The sequence below is a fragment of the Crocodylus siamensis genome, chromosome 6, assembly GCF_052110815.1.
Source record: "Crocodylus siamensis isolate JL-2025a chromosome 6, ASM5211081v1, whole genome shotgun sequence".
In the NCBI taxonomy this organism is placed as follows: Eukaryota; Metazoa; Chordata; order Crocodylia; family Crocodylidae; genus Crocodylus; species Crocodylus siamensis.
In genome coordinates, this window is record NC_143400.1 from 62,561,997 (window position 1) to 62,582,253 (window position 20,257).

The 20,257-nt window shown below is 41.9% G+C and overlaps 1 protein-coding gene across 5 annotated transcripts in view; it reads left to right on the forward strand.

The window, feature by feature from the left end:
* Positions 1 to 20,257, forward strand: part of COL4A3 (collagen type IV alpha 3 chain) — a 104,411-nt gene that overhangs the window by 38,912 nt on the left and 45,242 nt on the right. For all 5 annotated transcript variants that reach the window (XR_016443132.1, XR_016443133.1, XR_016443134.1 and 2 more), the window contains 11 exons: positions 580 to 624; positions 1,442 to 1,495; positions 1,662 to 1,703; positions 4,828 to 4,915; positions 6,235 to 6,270; positions 6,547 to 6,711; positions 6,959 to 7,051; positions 13,035 to 13,130; positions 13,839 to 13,909; positions 14,979 to 15,167; positions 15,645 to 15,813. Coding sequence is in view for 2 of the 5 variants with exons in the window: in XM_090053377.1 (XP_089909503.1) it covers positions 580 to 624; positions 1,442 to 1,495; positions 1,662 to 1,703; positions 4,828 to 4,915; positions 6,235 to 6,270; positions 6,547 to 6,711; positions 6,959 to 7,051; positions 13,035 to 13,130; positions 13,839 to 13,909; positions 14,979 to 15,167; positions 15,645 to 15,813 (1,048 nt within the window). In the remaining 3 variants the exon portion in view is untranslated. The remainder of the gene's footprint in view (positions 1 to 579; positions 625 to 1,441; positions 1,496 to 1,661; positions 1,704 to 4,827; positions 4,916 to 6,234; positions 6,271 to 6,546; positions 6,712 to 6,958; positions 7,052 to 13,034; positions 13,131 to 13,838; positions 13,910 to 14,978; positions 15,168 to 15,644; positions 15,814 to 20,257) is intronic.

Below are 20,257 nucleotides of genomic sequence, written 5' to 3' on the forward strand. Positions count from 1 at the left end.
AAGAGATTACAGCATAATTAATTTTCTCTCTACAAATTTGCAAAATTGTTTCTTAGAAAAAAAAAGTGTAAATACAATTTTTTATTAGAATGGTCAGACATTTTTAGCCAAAACTCTTTTTACAAAAAAAATGTAGATCCATGTTGCCAAAATATTTAATAAATTTGTTATTTTTGCTATACTGTTTACATTAAGTATTTTTTTTAAAATCAAATCAATAATATTATTCAACACTGAATGAATCTGTTGTAACTTTTGCACCTCCAAATTATTTTAAGTCAACTTGAGATTGCTGTGGTTCATTTTTTAGAAATTGACCTGTCTCTAAATCCTATTTAGGACTGGAGTGTAAGAATTGATTCTTCAATCAGGAATGTCTTACACTGCATTTTATAGCTCTGTATGCATTATAAGATTTGTGTAAATGATTAATTATAAAGTTTCATTTTAAAATGATATAAATCACTGTCACGGAGCCACTAAGATGTAAGTCCTGACATAAATACAGAATTTTGTCATTGTTTTCCCCTGACATAGTATAATTCACTACCTTTTTATAATGGTGCATGTTTTTTATAGGGTAAACCTGGAAAAGATGGTCACCCAGGTCCTCCTGGCTTTCAGGTACTGAAGAAATCTTAACTGATGTTAATTCTGCAAATGTGACAAGATCGGATATTTGTGCTAGGAGTTTTCTGTATTCAAGTTGCATTGAGAATCTGTTTGTGAATATACTTTGAAATTTGCTGTGTTTTTTTTTTATATTGGGACAGACCACACCTCAAGAGGCCTGTTCACATAGGGAATGCTCCCCATTCATGTTGCCTTACTTCCATGCACGTAAGGATCCCATCTGCTTCGGCATGGTCCCACACAGGCTTTGGTGATGCAACTCTGTACAGACCACCATTGCGCCTGGAATTGAGGCAGCTGTTGGGAGGAGTCCCTACATGGAAGAGTTTCACATTATGTCCCACCCAGTAATATGTCCCATCCTATCCAGCAGTCTGAAAAGAAAACATACCGTGCTGTCTTAAATGCTTTAATATCTATCTGAATAATTGAGGGTAACCATGTTCAGAGATGCCCATCATGAAGCTACTTCATATATGCAACACTGCCAAGAAACTAGAGCACTACTTGCGTCCTTGGCCAGTGAGGAGGCAAGGATCTTCCTTATAGGTGTTCCTGTCCTCCTGCAGGCAGATGCCCAGTGACCTATCAGGTTTAAAAGTAGGTCCTGCAGTTTTGAAAACTGCTGCCTCAAAGGAATGAAAGCAGAAGATTTCTTTAAGGGAATTCTCAGAGGGATTTCCTTCTCTGAGCCTCTCCCGCTCATTTTTTTTTCATCAGCATGAAAGGTCAAGACTTGCATTTGGATGATATGAATGAAATTGTTAAGAGACTAGCCTTAATGATAGCTTTTTTCTCTCACCTGCAGGGAGAGAAGGGTGAACAGGGTGAACTAGGAATTCCTGGGGGAAGAGGCCCTAAGGTAATTGCCTAATAGCCTTGTTTTTTGAAAAAAAAATGTCTTGGATTGCTTGTTTGTTGCATTATTCCTAATTGGTGATAGCAAAATCCTCAACACACTTTGGACATTTTTTAATATATTGTTTGTAATGTATTTAACTAACAGCCAAGTTTTTTCTCTAATGCAGGGGATGAAAGGAAACATTGGCCCACCAGGACTTTGTGGTCCAGTAAGTGTTAATAATTCTCAGATTAACATCATGTAATTATTTTCTATTGAATATAGGAGTGAGCGAACTATATAAGTTACTGTAATGAATATCCCTTGGTGCCAGAATTGAGGAGTTGATTTGTTAAAGTATTAACATCAGGCTTGTGCAGATACAGAGGCTGCTGACAGATGTGGAAAAAACAACAAAAAAGAGCTTTACCGAAAGAAGCAGCATTTTCATTCAACCTGGCTTCATAGCATCTGTATAGATTGGGTGCTTCAGTGGGGCTTTGTGGTGCTTTTATCTCCAGCTGCTTCAATTAGCTATTAGATAAAATCGCCAAGAAGGCCCCACTAAAATACCTGTTCTATACAGATATTGGGTAAGCCGTGTTCAACTAACAGGACGCCTCTTCTGGGCAAGTGCTGGGCTTGACATCGGGGTGCACTGAGTTAAAATAAATTGTCATAGGCTAATATTCAAAATAATACTTCATTTATTAGTAAAACCTTGCCATAAGATTCTGGATGGAAACAAACTTCTGCCCATTTACACATGTGCTTTTTACTGATTTTTGTAGAGGTCCTATGCAATAGTCCCAGGGCAGTCTCAGAAGGAAGTTACAACAAGTAACCTTTTAAAACATTGAATGATTTTTTCATTTAGGACTTGGAACAAAAACATGCTTCTGTTAAACTGAATAGGATAACTACCATTAAAAGGGCCAATAGAAATTTAAAGTTTTTTTTAATTCCAACTTCTATCATGTGGGGTGATATCTTTTATTGGACGAACTATGTAGTTGGGATAAATTTACACTATGTACACAATTACTTTTGAATGCTAGACATTCTTTGTCAGGTCTCCCTTTGTTTGTGACCCATTATAAATATGACTTGTAGAGCAGTGGGGATGACTGCTAGCACCTGGCCTCTGCACATAAAAGGAATCATAGAATCATAGACCTCAGGAGGTCATCTAGTCCAGCCCCCTGCTCAAAGCAGGACCACCCTCAACTAGATCATCCCAGCCAAAGCTTTGTCTAGCTGGGTCTTAAAAACCTCCAACCATGGAGAGTTCACGACCATTCTGGGTAACCTGTTCCAGTGTTTTACTACCCTCCTAGTGAGAAAGTTCTTCCTAATATCTAACCTAAACTTCCCTTACTGCAACTTGAGACCATTGCTCCTTTTTCTGTCATATGCCACCAGTGAGAATGGTGTAGCTGTTTCGAACTCCTCTTCAGGTAGTTGATGGCTACTATTAAATCCCCTCTCAGTCTTCTCTTCTCTGGACTAAATAAGCCCAGTTCCCTCAGCCTCTCCTCAAAAGTCATGTGCCCCAGCTCCCTCACCATTTTCGTTGCCTTCCACTGGATTCTCTCCAATTTGTCCACATCCTTTCTGTGGCAGGGTGGGAGGAGGGCAAAACTGGACACAGTACTCCAGATGTAGCCTCACCAGTGCTGAATAGAGGAGAATAATCACTTCCTTTGATCTGCTAGCAACACACTTACCAATGCAGCTGTTAGCCTTCTTGGCAACGAGCACACTGTTGGTTCATATTCAGCTTATTCTCCACTGTAACCCCAGGTCCTTTTCTGCAGAGCTGCTGCCCAGCCAGTCAGCCCCCAGCCTGTACCAGTACATGGGATTGTTCCATCCTAAGTGCAGGACTTCGCACTTGTCCTTGTTGAACCTCATAAGATTACTTTTGGTCCAGTCTTCCAATTTGTCTAGGCCTCCAGGCCTCTCTGAATCCTAGCCCTACCCTCCAGCATATCTACTACTCCCCACAGCTTGGTGTCATAGGCAGACTTGCTGAGTGTGCTCTCAATGCCATCTTCCAGGTTGTTGATGAAGATATTGAACAAAAAAGGCCCCAGGACTGACCCCTGGGGTGCTCCACTTGATACCAGCTGCCAACTAGACATGGAGCCATTGATTACTATCCTCTGAGCCTGATGCTCTAGCCAGTTTTCTATTCACCTTCCAGTGCATTCATCCAGCCCATACTTCCTTAGCTTGCCTGGGAGAATGTTGTCAAAAGCCTTGCTAAAATCATGGTACACCATATCCAGCAGTTTCCCCACATCCACAGAGCCAGTCATCTCACCATAGAAGGCAATGAAGTTGGTCAGGGCATGATTTGCCCCTGGTAGATCCATGATGACTGTTCCTAATCACCTTCTTCCCCTCCAAGTGCTTAGAAATGGATTCCTTGAGGATCTTCTCCATGCTTTTTGAGGGACTGAGGTGAGGCTGACTGGTCTGTAGTTCTCTGGATTCTCCTTTTTCCCTTTCTTAAACATGGACACTATATTTGCCCTTTTCCAATTAGAACATTTCCCAATCACCATGAGTTTTCAAAGATGATGGCCAGCCACTCTCCAGTTGCATCAGCCAACTCTCTCAGCACCCCTGGGTGCATCCCATCCAGCATCATGAACTTGTATATGTCCAGCTGATAAATGCAAATAAATACAACCAAATGGTTTAAGGTGGCTGCTATTCAACCTGATTTATTCACCTGGAAAATAATCTACAAAAGAAGTTACATTCTGCTGTGTTTTAAAGACATTTGTTAGCATTGTAGTATTAATATTTGTGGGAACCTCCATGCTTATGGTAATATACTTGCTTAATTTTCATGGTCATGTCTCCTGTTCACAAGTATAGTACCATATTAATGCAAGTAATGCGGAAATTCACAGAACTATCTATTTTCATGTGGCCACTGCCCATTACACATACAGATTGTTGTTCATGAACAGCTGGAGATGAAGTTATTGGTCTGAAATTGATAATGAACAAACACAAGATCTCATAATGCCCAGATCACAAAAGAAATGTCCTAGTCCCAATAGATTCCCTAAGCGACAGACAGTCTCAGTCTTGCCTATGAAGGCTGAAATTTATGTAGCATCAGTCAGGATCTCCAGTCCCTATCTTTTATAAGTGAGCTGAAATATCCTGACAACTGTAGCAACCTTACTCTCTCTGTGTTACTGGAGACTTGACAACTAACAGAAGATACCAGGTAGCTATGAAGGCAGATGACTTGTGTCAGGTGCTTGCTATGAAGGCTGTGCTGTTCTTTCACTGTTAATTTTCTCTCTTTCTCTTGCCATCTCTGTTTTAAGACAGAGTATTATGATCTACAGCCTGGTGAAAAAGGAGATGAAGGACCCCCTGGTCTCCCAGGATCTAAAGGTCAACCTGGTGCACCAGGTGAGGACACTCTGAAAACAGAATCCCTTCATCATGAGTAATCTGTGCAAAAGGCTTGATTCTGCACAACACAGGGAGGATCTGCTGTGTGTGTATGAAAACCTGAGCCTGCCTTGGTGGGAATGCAGCTGCATTGCCACCAAATTATTGCCAACAAACACTAAGATATGTGAGAGAGGAGAGAATATACCAGTTGCCTCTCTTCCATGATGAGTATTTCAATAACACTGAGCCTAGTGCCTACCCCAATGGTTTTCTACCTTTTTTATTTGTGGGCCCCTAAAAAATTTCAAATGGAGGTGTGGACCCCTTTAAATTGTAAATGTGGGTATTCACATACTTTTGATTGCTCATAATCCTCTTTTGCGGACCACTTAGGCATACTCTGTGGCCCCCCCAGGGGTCTGTGGACCACATGTTGAAAACTAGTGGCCTAACCTCAGTTTGATACCCTTCACACACCTTGGATTTCAGTATCCAATGCAAGCAATAACAAGATCAAAACTATAACTAGTCCACTGAGAGGGCAATTATTTTATACTAAATTTTGTTTTATTTTTCTCTTTCCTCATCCCATGTTATTGCCTGTCTTTCAAACATGACAAAAAACATCAGCCTGTCTCCTAGAGTAAATTTTAATTAGTAATGCTATAAAAGGAAAACACACTGCTAAAAAGGAAAATGCCAAAAGATGTGCTAGGCTTGATATTCAGGATGTATCACAATGTAATGAAAGATTTATGTTCATGAACATAATGATGGATCTTCTGCAATATATTGCAGGTTGTCTTGTATTTATGCTCATCAGCCCTTAACTTTACTCTCTAATGCACAAACATGCAAACATTTATGTATATGATGGGTGCTGTTGAATTCAGAAGTGGTTATCTGTCTGTAGAAAATCCCTAATGTTCATATTTGGTGTTATTCGGGGTTGGGAACTAAAAGTTTGATCCTATGAGCTTGCCCACCAAATTCAGTGGTAATTGAGGGCATTTAGTATCTTTCAGGAGTGTTCATTCCTTGGCCAAGTGTAAGGGTCCGATCCTGTAACTGTGGTGCATATACTGATGTCATTGGATTTCAATGGAAGCAGTATGCAATAGTAGCAGGATTGGGCAAATGGCAATCTTCCTTATTTAGGCAAAATAAGCTTACCATACAGAGGCCCAAGCCATATGTAGTACTTGACATTACATCAAAATTGCTGTTCACCTACATTAAACAGTCAGCTATGTAGTTCAAAACACTCCCATGGGTACTTGCACAGTGAAAGTGTGAAATACTTCATTCAGACTTTGGACATATTGCTTTTGTAGGGCCAAGAGGTCACCCAGGTGGGACAGGCAGACCAGGTATGTATTGCATAATAACATCCTAATATATTCATCTGGCTTATTTTCCTTTTGTGAAATTAAGTGTGGTAAAAACTTCAGTAAACATTTTTGATGAGTGAAAATAATGTGTCTCAAGGACAAAAAAAATTATGTGCATTTAAAAGATAGAAGCAGAAGTTCTAATGTGTTACATCTTTGGTGGTTAAAGAACATATTTTTATTTATTTATTTTTATTTGTTCTATTATAGTCATTTGGGACCCTCAGCATTTTTAAAAACATTTTCTTTTGTTAGGTATATCAAGTCCTGGCCCAAGGGGTCCTTATGGATTTCCAGGGCCTAAAGGAATGAAGGGAGAGCAAGGACAACCAGGCATCAATGTTGTAGGACCTCCAGGACTTCCTGGGTTACCAGGAACACCTGGCTCTGCAGGACCGCCAGGTCCTCCAGGACAACCAGGTACAATCTAAAAACTGTGATATTCTTTTTTTATACAGTAGGGCATATTCCTGATCTTAGTTACACTGGTAAAAATCCAGAGAAAAGTCAGTATCTCTGGAGTTAGCTGGTATAGCTGAGATTGCAACCTGACTTAAACACACATCTTCTGGAGTGTCTTTAGAAGATCTTGTTGAATGAGATTTCCAAAGAGCAATTGCTTGAACTGGCTACTGAGGTAAGGGTGCTGTGCTCATTTCATCAATAGGTGAAGTAATGTTTGAAAGAGGCCCACCCGGAATCCCTGGAAGCCCAGGCTATATGGGACCACCAGGACTTCCAGGACCTCGTGGGATGAAAGGTCAGTTATCCTGTACAATATCCTGTGCAGTTTGTTTGTACAATATAATGTTCCTAAGATTAAAATTTGGTTGATTCAATTGGGAGCAACAAGATGAAAAACACTGTACTAAAAACTTCCGTCAAACTGTCACAAACCCATCTGCTTGGCACCCATGGAGCTCCGAGTTTCGCTCTGCTGTCCTGCTGCTTGACCCAAGGAACAGACCACAGTTTGCCCTTTGTCTTTGTCCCCCATAAGCCTCAGCTCCGCTGCCTTTATAATAGACCTCAGAGCTGCAGTAGGGGAATCTCTGTCAGCTCCAGGTAGTTCCCCTTGGGTTGTGAAAGAATTTTAGGTCCCCCTTTCTGTAGAGAATAGTCTAGTCTGGAATATCACTCACGCTTACCACAGGCAATCGGTAAGAAGAGAAAATAACAAAAGGATTTATTATACAGGAGAAAAGAATTATTCAAGCAAAACTGACCATAAGTTTGAAGACAAAACAAGCAGGCAAATTTCTTACTTTTTCATCTGGCTACCACCTAACCTGTGAGAGTCCTGCCAGTATTTGCAGCAATCAGCCTTCCTGCTGATCCTGTCAGACCTTCCTACTGGAGACTTGGACTCTCCCCAAGCCTATGATAATCCAAAGACCATGACTGTCTACCAGATAACCCCTAAATACCTCCAAGCCAGTCCCTGTCCCCAGCCCCCAACATCAGCATTGTCCTGATTGTTCATCGGTCTCAGAATTCCCTAGAAATTTCTTTCCTGCCACAGGCAACTAGAATTTTGCTAGGTAGTAGCCCATTACTCTGAGATGCCTTCACTATTGAAGGGTTGAATCTCCCATTCAAGGCAGACAAAACATTGGGTGCCTATCCCCTTCAGCCTGTGTTTGGGAGAGACAATTGTTTTTGCCCTAATAAAGCAATAGCAAGAGGTATTTAGCAGTTTCACCTACTCCCTTTCCTTTAAGTATACACCCCAAAGTATTCCTTTGACTAGACCAAGGGTCAGCAATGTTTTTGGGCAGAGTGTAAGATGTTGGCATGCCAGGTACAGACAGCAAGGGTGGCCACAAGGGCAAGGGACAGACATTCAAAAATCCTGATCCTGAATTGATTCAGTCTGTGCAGGTTAATCTAACCTGCAGAGTGAGCTGGTTTGCAAGTGGATAGATGTTCAGCACCTGCCTACAGTGGCTCATGCCAGAAGCCTGGGGGTGCTAGAGCAGCCCTCCCTTCCACAGGGAAGCTGAGCTAAGGAGGGGGGGCATGGCCAGGCCCCTGCAACCCTGCCCCAGCAGCTACCTAACAGCCAGGATTCCCAGAACACAGGGCTGCCCAGCCCCAGAGGGGAACTCTTCCCCCTCCTTCCTCTCCCCCACTGCTGCAGGGTTGGGAGGGGGGCCCTGTTCAGTGCTGGGGGGCTCTTCTCACTTCTCCTCCCCCCATGCAGTGAAGCTGCCTGGCCCCAGAGGGGGACTCTTCCCCCTGCTTCTCCCCCATCACTGTGGAGCGGGGAGTGGGGGCTCTATGGGATGCTGCCCAACTCCTCCCTTTCCAGGGCAGGGGGAGGCTCTGTTCCATGCTGGAGGAACTCTTCTCCCTCCTCCCTCCAGTGTGGGGCTTCCCTGCTGCAAGGGCTGGAGCTGCAGGCTCAGGCTCAGGGAGCAGAGTGCAGGGATAAGGTGGACTCAGCTCCCTCCCCCCTGTGCAGCACTGGCCGGAGCCGCACCTGTGCTCGGCTCAAGCCCCCTGAGCCCCCTGCCTGCTGCCAAGCAGGGGAGCTACATGCCATGGGGAGAGTGTGTCATGGTCCCTACACCCGCCACCCTCCCTTTCACTACATTCACCCACACTCTGCCCAGCTGAGCTCTTCATTCCCATTGCCCCTCTGTGGGGGGAGAGGAAGTGGAAGAGTTACCCCCAGCATGGAACAGAGCCTCCCCCTGCCTACCCCAGCATGGAACAGTGCCTCCCCCTGCCTACCCACTCCCACTCTGGAGCCAGGCAGCATCGCATTGAGCCCCCCGACAGCTCTGCAGCAGTGGGAGGGAAGGGGAGGAGGAGGAAAAGTCCCCATCCAGTGCCTCACAGAATCCCCCTTCCCACCCTGTGGGACCATCAACCCAGCATGTCACTGTTAAGGTGAAGGGGGCAGGGAGAAGAGTTAATTCCTCCCCCTGTCCCTTCCCTGTAGCTGGGTGTTTGCCAGCTCCAGGGGCCACTGGTGCAACCCCCTCCCCTCTGCTGCCCACAGACAGGCGGACCCTGGCTGTGGTGGGGAAAGATGGGAAGGAGGGAAGAATTAACTCTCTTCCTGCCCACTTTTTCTTAACAGGGCCATGCCAGCTGGTGTCTCAGGTAGGGCTGGTCCCTGCTTCATCTAGGGGGCAGAAGGGTGAGGTCATCCCTGTGGCTGGAGCAGAGACCCCTGCCCAGCCCACAGAGCATGCTGAGATGCTGTGGGAGTCTGGTTTATCTTAAACCAGCAAGGGTTCTGGGACAGCCATTGCATAAACCAGTTGAGCCAAATCACTTAAGTCTGATACTACATTCAACCAGGTTTATCTCACCAGTTTTGGTTGATGTGCACTGAATGTCTGTTCTGTTACAGGTTTAAATCAGTTTCTGATCACTTAAACTGGTTTATGTGTAATGTCTGTCCCTAGCCAAGTGGCCGAATCCTTGTTGTGGCAGTACAGCCCCAGTCCCTTCCTTGATGCAGACATGCCAAGCACAATGCCTTCATGTGTCATGTTTTTGCTAGGGGTTGCCTAACCCTGGATTAGACCATGTTTAAAATCATACAGCTATATACAGGGTGCATCAACATGTGACTTTTACTGTGGAGCTGACTAATTAGCTCCACAGTAAATATCTCGGCACCTAAACGTGTGCCCCTTTTAGGGCACAGGAAATTTATAAATTCTGCAGCAGAGTCGAGTACTGTCCTGCTATGGAGCTTTTTTGTGCACAGTAGCATACATGTTAGATGCTGACCCAGCTGGCTGGAGCATGAGGGTGCTTCAGTGCTGAGGCTACCTACTGCACTGAGGCACCCTCATGCCCCAGCCAGCTCCTTCACAATGCATTGAACCTGGTCAGAGCAGTCCTCAGCTGGCAGGCTGAACCCTGAGCCCCCTGCACGCCAGGGCTGCTCGGACCCGGCTCAATGTGCTGCAGTCTAGGCACACATGTAAATGGTGTGCCTAAGAGCTTCCTGGGAGCAATAAACTCTGAAGCAATAAGCTCTGGAGTTTATTGCTGAGCATTAATGGCACGTGTAAATGCACCCACAGAGTCCATAACATAATCCATACAGAGATAAAAGCAGCATAAACACACACAGCATAACATTGGCTTTTCAATAAGACCACACATGCCATATTAGTAAAACATAAGAAAACCTGCATAACAACCCATGAACACACCAAAATTTGGTGGGGTTCATGACACAAATAACAAGTTGCTCCATATTCAGGAGTGTTGGTATAAGTCATGGAAAACACAGATGGAGCTGAACAACTTGAGTTAGTTTGTACTGAATTCAGACCTGGGCATGGTCATTCTGCTATTTGTCATATAAATTGCTTGGGCCTGATTCTGCTCTATCATGCTCTGTTTTCATATAGCTGAAGCTGTGTTGTTATTGCAGACACTGTTCATTTCAGCTGAGTGAAAAAATTTGCTGTTTCTAGTTATACCCTCAAAGCTACTAATCACCAGAGATCTTTATTTTCGATGATTTAAAAAAATCCCCAATTTTCAGATTTAAAAAAGTAACCCCAAATCCATATTTTTCCATGCTTGAAGTCAAATGCCACTATATATATATATAGAGAGAGAGAGAGCAGTGTTTCATTTTAATTACAGAAAAATGTGGATTTGGGTTTACTTTTTTAAATCTGAAAATTAGGGATTTTTTTAAATAGTAGAAAACCAGGACTCCTGCTAATCAGAAATAGATGATGGGGTTAAATTAAAAGGAATTAGGCAGGGTTAACTGAATCTCATGATGATTGGAGCTTCATGAACCTCTCGTGCATCAACTTGATGGGGTAACAAGTTTAATTTGAGTTAGTGGAACTTCTCCATTGGTTTCCCTTTTCTCACTGTTCTACTATGGATATTCCCATGCTTTGGGGTTTTGCTGGTTGCCCCCAACCTCTTTTCTGATACATGTGAGGGTGTTTTTAAATCTCCCTATAAGGCATTAGGTGTTGGCTGCAGCCAAGGCTGGGGATTTTGACTGGGGTGTGCCAATGCCTCTGCTAGGACCAAAATCAGAGGTTCCTAGCTAAAGGATCTTGCCCCTTCAATCAGAGTCAGACTGATCTCCATACTTGGGGTCAGGAAGGAATTTTATCCCATGGCCAGATTGGTATGGACTGTGGGGGTTTTTATCTTTCTCTATAGTGGAAGGTGGGGCCCTCTAACCTGGATCTCTTGAGTTTATATTAACACATTTTTATAGAAGCAGGACATTGGCTGCCATGATTCTTCTGCTTTATTTGTGGCAAGTTAGGGTGTTATGTCTTGAGTTGTGTCAAGATTGAGGGTAGTCTTATGTAGAGTTTAAATTATGGATTTTTTTGGGTGGTTTGGATAGGTATGATCCTGCCTCAGGCAGGGGGTTGGACTAGAAGACCTCTGGAGGTGCCTTCCAGCCCTACTTTTCTATGATTTCACTAATGTGTGACAGCTAGGTATCAGTGAAAGTACCAAGTGGTCCCCCACCTTCAAGATATTTGAGACAGATTACAACTCTGCTGGGATTAGAGACTATTCCATCTAAATTAAATCAGAGAAAAGAGAGTCATAGACTCACAGATTTTACTCCTTCCCCATTCATAGCAGCTATTTGGTGGACAGGACTAGAAATGAATACCACATTCCAAGACCCTCTACATATCCCTCCTGATCACACCACAGTGGGCTGCTGGAGTCCTGCACACTTAACAAACTGCTCTTGACATTCTCTCTGGTTATGTGGGCTGCTGAAGAACAATTATGGCTAGGAGGTAAAGGCCTTTGTGTCCCTTCTGCTTTGCAAGATTTGGCCTATAGATAGATTAAGTGTATGTTTCTTAATAAAACAGTGAAGAGATCTAAATTACTGTATCTACTTGCATACCATACGAACCCTTTTCCTAAAAATTATCTCACCAAAATGATGGTGCTTGTCTAACATGGTGCATCTGATTTTTTTTTTTGCCCAGAATAGAAGCACCCCACTTTGATTCCTGCTCCACCCAGAGTTTAAAACCAACTGCCCAGTAGCAGCAGTGGCATTTCTACACAGGCAGCTGAGAGAGTCAGTTGACTTAGTGGCTCATTGTTTTTCATTCCACAAGCATTAACAACAATCTCTTCCTTTATAATGGTCTTCATACTCCACTAATCAAGCTAACCTTTCTTCCTGCAATTCTGCTGTCTGCTAACTACTCCTGGTCTCTTTTCTCCTGTTTCATAGTCCTGCAGACAGTTTATACTACTTTCAAAATTGTAATTCTGCCTATGAAGACCAGTGGCTACAGTTTCATTTTTGGCTGAACAGAAAAAGGAGGGTGATTGAGCTAAATTGACCCTGCTCAATGCATCCATAACTCTAGAAAAATTTTTACTCTGCCTTCTGAAAAACAAGGCATGTGTCTTATTTGCAGGTATGGGATATGCAAGAAAATTCAAAGTTTAAACTTGGTGGCCCTGTCTTTTAAATGATGTGCTGTGAGCTCTGACTCCTTTACCTGCCAAAAGGTAAAACCAAGTTTATCTAAAAAGATCTGAAATCATGCTTTGTGGTAGGTTTCCTACACAGAGTAAAAAAGAAGAGTCAATTCCCAGCTTTTTTATACCTGCTTTGCTAGCAGATATGTTAGGCTGTTTTGTTTAGCCATCCTTCCTTTAGTAAGCATTGAGCAGGACTGATGCCAAGTACTATCAGAAGGTAATTTACTTGTGTACCAACTAATAGAGATATAACTTCATTTTAGGTGAAGATATATGTGCATGTACTGACTGCACCTATATTCCTGGACTTTCAGGACCTTCTGGTGCCCCAGGACCAGATGGTGCACCAGGAACTAGAGGTAAAATATATTGGTGCTACAGTGTCATTGGAAAAAGCCAGTGTTTATGGACTGTCTAAAGCAATATCTGATAACAATTAATTGATTATAAAGGGGTACTTTACATATTTAAAATCAACATTTCACATGGTGTAAACTGGGAGGTTGTGTTTGGGGCCAGGTTTGTACATCTGTCAGATTTAATGGTGGAATGTGGAGTCTTCAATCTTAGAAAAACTTGCTGAGTCAAGAGGGAAACCTCAGCTGCCTTCATTTCACAAGGGGTGAGGTGAACTTGCCCTTCCTTGCACCGTCTCCAGTGGACCATTAAGAAGAAACCAAACTTTGAAGAGATTGCTGCTATCTTGAAGGACTTTTGGAAATACATGAAGATTAATAGAGCACGAGGGCATATGAAAGTAAATAACGTTTTCAGTAGATCTACTGCTTCTTTAGGAGGAATAATGTTTTCCTAAAAAGTTTTTACTAGAAAGAATGTACTATAATTTGTCTAGGAATTTAATAATGTGGAAGAAGAAATGTTAAAATGAAAAATAAAGGAGATATGTCTTTATGCACCCGTCAGTGAGCCTTTTACCGGTTATTTTCTAAGGCAGTTCACAAATGTATATTTTAGGTGGTAATTCTGTGTTGTATGCTGTGGCTAGAGGTTGTCAAATCTGACTTTCTTACTTCAATTTTTAACAAATTATGATGTTCCTATCACAGGTGGAGAAGGAGTGCCAGGCCCCAAAGGTTCTCAAGGTTCTCCAGGGACACAGGGGCCTCCAGGTCTTCAAGTAAGGTTCAGATTAAATGTCTCCTCCAGGTGTTTTATTGAATTTTAGTAAGATAAGAATTCAGGAGCACAAAGCTTATACATACCCAATAAGCTATTTAAATAATCTGGTGGTCAGCCAGCACTGAACCCTGTTCTGCCCCAGCTATGCCATGACCAGTAACCTCCCTAAATAATTTAAAGCTAAAGGTTTCAAACTACACAGCAGTGGCTGCAGTACATATGTACCTAAGAACAAGAATGTTGTGTGTTCTAACCTTGCTTCTGCCACTGATTTTCTCTGTAATATTAATCAGTTCTCTGGACCACTCTAGGCTATGCCCTCAAGGTGCCATGGCATATCACCAAATCTCAGATAGAGTGCAGGGAGCTCAGCTTTGTCCTATCCCTTTAAAGGATTCCCTTTCATAGTGGAATGGCTCCCTTGCCTGGGAGGGAGATCTTTTGAGGGATTTGCCTCACAGTTGGTTTAGCTCATGTGTGCAGTTAGTAGCTCCCTGCTGTTATTATGTTGTACAGTGATGATATTAGCAGCATAGTAGTGACAATATTCAGAGCATACTGGGCAATTCCTGAACCACACAAGAATCAGTTCACCAGGATCACTGTGCTTCGACTCCAGAACATCTCCTGCAGTAAGGACCAGTAGTGAATGGCATAGAGCCACTGGTATCAGTGTTAGCCTTGCAGGGATTCCCACATGGAAGAGGAAATTCCTGCCAGCTGTCTGTCCTGTTACCCTCTTCATGCCATCAAAGCATTGCAAAGGATGAAGCAGGGACAAGAATCTGGATCTTTATCTTCATTTAGTTTATTCATGAGGATATAGCATGAGTGAGATGAGAATCTGTATCACAATAGGACGAAGTAAGGAAAAAGCTGGTTGTTTACTGATTAGTGTAATCACTAAGAAAATAATTTATCATTTAATAATAAATTCAATAATATGAACCCCTGAAGAGTTATTTTAAAAGAAAACAGAAATAATTAATGGTTAGCTTTTTAGTGAAGAAATTTAAAAGCCAACTGGGCATGAATCTAACACAGAAACCCTTAACTGCTTTGTACAGGGGTATCCAGGTCTTCCAGGAGATCAAGGGACTAAAGGGTCAAAAGGTGAACCAGGACACATTCATCCAGAAGGGCAGCAAGGCAATCAAGGTAATCCTGGAATGAGAGGATATCCAGGGAAGAAAGGTGCAGATGGATTTCATGGCAGACCTGGTAGAAAAGGCACAAAAGGTTCTAAAGGCGAAGAGGTATTTATTTATTATATTCAATAACTATATAATTTATGGAAAGCTGAGTACATAAGGATATGTTGCACAAATTAAAGCACAGCCTAATACCTATAACCTACAGATGAATTTTCACTACAACAATGCACAACTGACATCAGAGGGATTACTATATTTCCTCTAGTATATGCAAGATCAAAACCAAGCCCTGTAGCTTTACGTTATTGTAACTCCATCACTGTTGCTGCTGTTGTTGTGCAATAAATGCACTCTTTTACTTTTGATTGAAAGAATGGGTGAAAATAGTCTATGATGAGGATGATCATTATTGTTGTTTAATTAATAAAATTAAAGGCCATTGGCCTGATTCTGTTCTCACTTAAAACTGTGCACATCTTAAGTAACTTGACATAGGTGGGTGAAGTCACTCTGTTGTTAAAATGATGTGAGATCATAATTAGATCTAATCTTCCATAACTTCTGTCTGATTATTAATAGGCACAGCGTGGTTCAAAAGGTGACAGAGGGCCACCAGGACCATCCGGTAGTCCAGGTCCTTCTGGAGATATAGGTCTTCATGGATATCCAGGATATGGACCACCAGGAATTATAGGTCCCAAAGGCATAAGAGGAACACCTGGTTTGCCGGGATTGCCTGGAGGAAATGGTTTGTAATCTCGTACCTTATCACTGTCTTGGAGGGGTAGCAGAGCAGCTCCTGCCATGTTGATTCTGACTGCCACAGAGACTGCAGCCAAACCCCTGGGGATTCCAGGGGAGAGAGGGGACAGGGGGAGGAATTAACCTACTCCCTGCCTGGTTGCATGCAAGCTGTGGAGGTGCAGCTGGGACTGGCAAGCCCCAGCTGGTCCTTGGGGGTTGCCAGTTGGAGGAGAAGGGATAGAGGGAGGGATTAATTCCCCCTCCCCGCCCCTTTGCCCCAGGGACCATGGCAGGCCAGTGTCTGGCCATGCCCCGCCCCTGCTCCGGCTAGAGACCAGAGGGGAGGGGCCAGTCCTGCTCTCTGGAGCAGAGAGCAGTGCCCCATCCAGGGCTGTAAAGCATCTGGGATGCTGGGGGACTATGATTTAAGTTAAACCAGGAAGGGGTCTGGGAAAGATGTTGCATAAACTGGTTTGACCCAAATCAGTTAAGTCTGATACTACATTCAACCAGGTTTATCTTAAACCAGTTTCAGCCATTTTGAAACTGGTTTATGTGCACTGAACTTATGTTCTGTTACAAGTTTAAACCAGTTTCTGATCACTTAAACTGGTTTATGTGTAATGTCTGTCCCTAACCCTGGGGTTAGGCATTCTACAACAGCAGTCTCAATTGAGACAATGATAAAACTCCCCTTGACTTCACCAGGAGAAAACCTTGGATTGAGAATCCAGAAAGTTGTAAACACCTTGATAAAACTGGCATGTGCGATAATAAGTGAAATGTAATTTGGAAAAATGCAAAATCAGATTGAAAATAGAGTAATAGAAAGGCCTTTTATATAGGTCAACAGACTCTGAACTCATGAGATTCTAGGAGAAAAAAGATTTGGTAGAGATCACTTAAATCACCAGGTGTCTCTATGGCAATGCTTTTTTACATCTGACTTATGTTTATACGGTAGGTTTCCCATGCCATGGATGAGATCATTTGTAAGCACCTATTGGATTGTATTCCCTGGGGATTAGCTACATCTGGGAATTCTTATAGTCTACAGGAGTGCTGCATTTGTTAAGAGTCGCAAGAAGCAATCTAAATCAGCCTCTTTTGAACCTGGCCATCAGTTCATAAAAATGTATTGTTTGGGGGATGTCAATATGCACACCGAGAATTCTTCTTCATTAACTTGTAATTTCATGGATCCTAGACAAATATGGGATTAGCTCATGTGATTTTAGAATTAAGTCAAATCAGGAAGACACAGGACACTTTAGATCTTACTTGGAACAGGGCTTGCCAGTTTCTACCACTGTGGCTTTAACTGATATAAACTATCCTGGCTTTTATTGAGTTTTGACTGCTGGCTTTCTGGCTTTTTCAGAGAACGTTTTGTCAAAGGTTGGCCTACTTAGGAATATGCGGTCCACCTATACAGTACAGGTATCACACAATTAACTGGTTAATTGTACAATTACCTTAAGACCAGCTATACATGAAAAGTAGCTATCACACAATAGAAAGTTCCAATCAGCTATAAATTTAGATCTTGAAAATGTGTACGAACTTTATAGCAGGTTGCTGTTGAGCTTTAATTTGCACCTCTAGCAGGGTCTCCCAGCCACAGAGGTACACCAGGCCCAGAGTGAAAACCACGCCCTGGGGATTGTTGCTGCCTGATCCCCAAGTCTTGGGAAGCTGCAGTGGGAACCAAGAGCTCCATCAGTTGCTGGGATCTTCCCAGCTGCTCGTGGGCCCCATGCTGGGAGGACCCTCAGCAAAGGGGGCTCCCAGTTGAGGGAGCCTGCTTCTTGCCAGTACAGAGGGAGCCCAGGATTGGGTTCCCCCTACACAGGCAATAAGGCAGGTTTGGATCTAATGTGCAATCCCACAGTTGCATCTCCTGCCATGCATATGTGGCATGGCAGGAGGTGCAATTGTGCCTATAATGCATTAGATTAAATTGCGCCTTTACCTGTACATTTTGAGGAGGTCTGTGTATCATTACTTATTAAGGCAGTATAAATGATATTTTGAAATATGTATCAGGTTTATATAGGGAATTTTCAAAAATAATTGTCAATGGAGATGTAAATTTTCAATGGATATCAGGCATGATTTTTTTTAAAATATATTTGTCTTGTGTTTAATGAATGGTATATATTTCAGCTAATACACATAGATTTAGTAACTACGCATTAGTACCATACTCTTAAACTCACCCCCAGGTATTGTGAACGAGCTACATAGTCTAGCAAGTGAGCTGCAGTTCATTAAATCTAGACTTGATCAGGTTTTCATATGGTTTCAGAACTTTGTGAGGCATTTTAAGTAGGCACTCATATTACATATTCTATTGTGGCATGTTCACTCTGTTATTGGTACTGGTTGCTGATGGAGATGCTTTGCCTTTTTGTAAAACTTGATGATTATTTTGATTACATTTTCTTAAATGTCATTCTTGTGCCCCTCTACAATTTTCATGTAAAACTCTCATTTTCAGAAAAGATTTCTTGCATGCCAGTTCGCTGTTCTAGGCAGTTGGGGCATAACAGATCCCTTATTGTTGTTAAGGTGACCTTTTCAATGTGGTGGTTTTAGCAGCGTTTCTGAAGCCCTGTTACTTGAATTAGAATATGATTCACAGAGTTCGTTATGTCATTTACCAGAAGGTTCATGAAATGAGAGGAACAACTACAGCTTATAAAATAGTTATGGTCTTCTGCTGCTTCTTGGTTCTTGCAGTTCTTCACGCTGTTTTTCATTTTGTTTTCTTTGTCACTGACAAAACTTTTCACATTACAAGTGTACTTTAATTCTACTTCGTAATAGCTTCTATAGCTGATTCTAGACTGTATTCCAGTGCTTTATGGTTACTTTCAGTCTTCACTGATGACAGAAAAAAGGATTTGATCCACTTAACATGAAGTTGACTCTGAAAGGACTATTGTGAGTAGCTGATGAGCCATCCTGAATCAGTGTAATCCCTTATAGTCCTAGTTTCTACTGTACTCTGCTCAACTTCTTCATACCTTTAACAACAGATCACTGGCTAGGCTCTGTCTAAAAGAGGGCTTATACCCAGGCCTCAGATTACCCACCTTTCTTTTCAAATAGTGTCTCTCTGAGCAACTAAGTGGCTCATCCCAAGAGTAAAACTGTTTTAGCCACCTTTAGGCCTACTTCCTCTTTTTTCTCATGTGAAGTTTTGCCTTATGCTTATTTTTGGCTGAGAAACAGTCCTACCATATCTGGAGGAATTCTCAGCAGATGATGCCCATGACAATAATAGTAAAGATTAGAAGAACCTGTTTCTTTGAATCAGTGATGAGCTACATCTCCTTATTTCGGATTCTGAAGTTACTTGCATTTCTGTCATTAATTCAGAATCACTGAAGTTCTAATCGTCATTCTGTTTAATTCATACTTTTGTACTTTTCCTTGTGAGATTTCATTCAAAATGACACACTACCTTTTTACAATCTCTGGACTCCTGTCCTAAAACTTTTCCCCCTTCATTCTTCATTCCTTCAAAGAAATGCCTTCCTTCTATATGTCATAGAGAACTGTGCTTTGTTTGGTATTTGGCACCGTAGATAAACTGGAAAAAAAAAATCCCAAACTCAATCTACATTAAAAAAATCAAACTAGTACAGCTAATCAGTGCTGAAACAAAGGTAGGAAACTGGAGCATATCTCCAGAGTGCAGTCCCAGAGGCGTGTAAAATAGACATGAGAGTATTTAAAAAAATATAAGAAAAAAATGTTTTGAGCATTATCTTTGCTTTTATCACTTTCTGTGCAGCTTGGGTTAGTTACAGCACTGTAGCTGAAAATAATAATGATACTTTAAATTAATTAAGGCTTTATGGTTTCAGTCCAAGGATGGCTACATTAACTTATTAAATATCTTAACCTATTCTTTTTTATTTCTAAACAACTTTTCAGCATTTGAATTATCAGATTTACCCTTATTCTTAATGCTACATAAAAAATAAAAAGTATGTGAATTTATACTCCAACTTTCCCTTACAAAGACAATACAGGTATGATGCACAGTGCTTTACTATAATTTTCTAACAATGTTTTGGCTCCGACTGAAGATGTTGTGCAAACATCTTGTTAGTCGTCCTGTGTCATGACTGTGATAGCATTATAGATGCATAAATATAATGTTTGCTAGTATCGGTTAATATTAACATTCGTAGTTAATTATTTTGTTTAAGAACCTGGCAGTCAAAAGAACAGACATGGGTACTAGGCAGGGCTTCAAAGTAGAAGGAAATTCTGTGGTAAAGTTCTATATACAATATTAAAAATAGCATATTTAAGCTGGCATTAATATTACTGTTATTAAGCACCTTGATTTGACTGTAACTTTCACTTGAAGAAATACAGCCAATCACAAAACACTCAGTTAAATTTCATTCTTCCTCAGAATCTTCATCAAA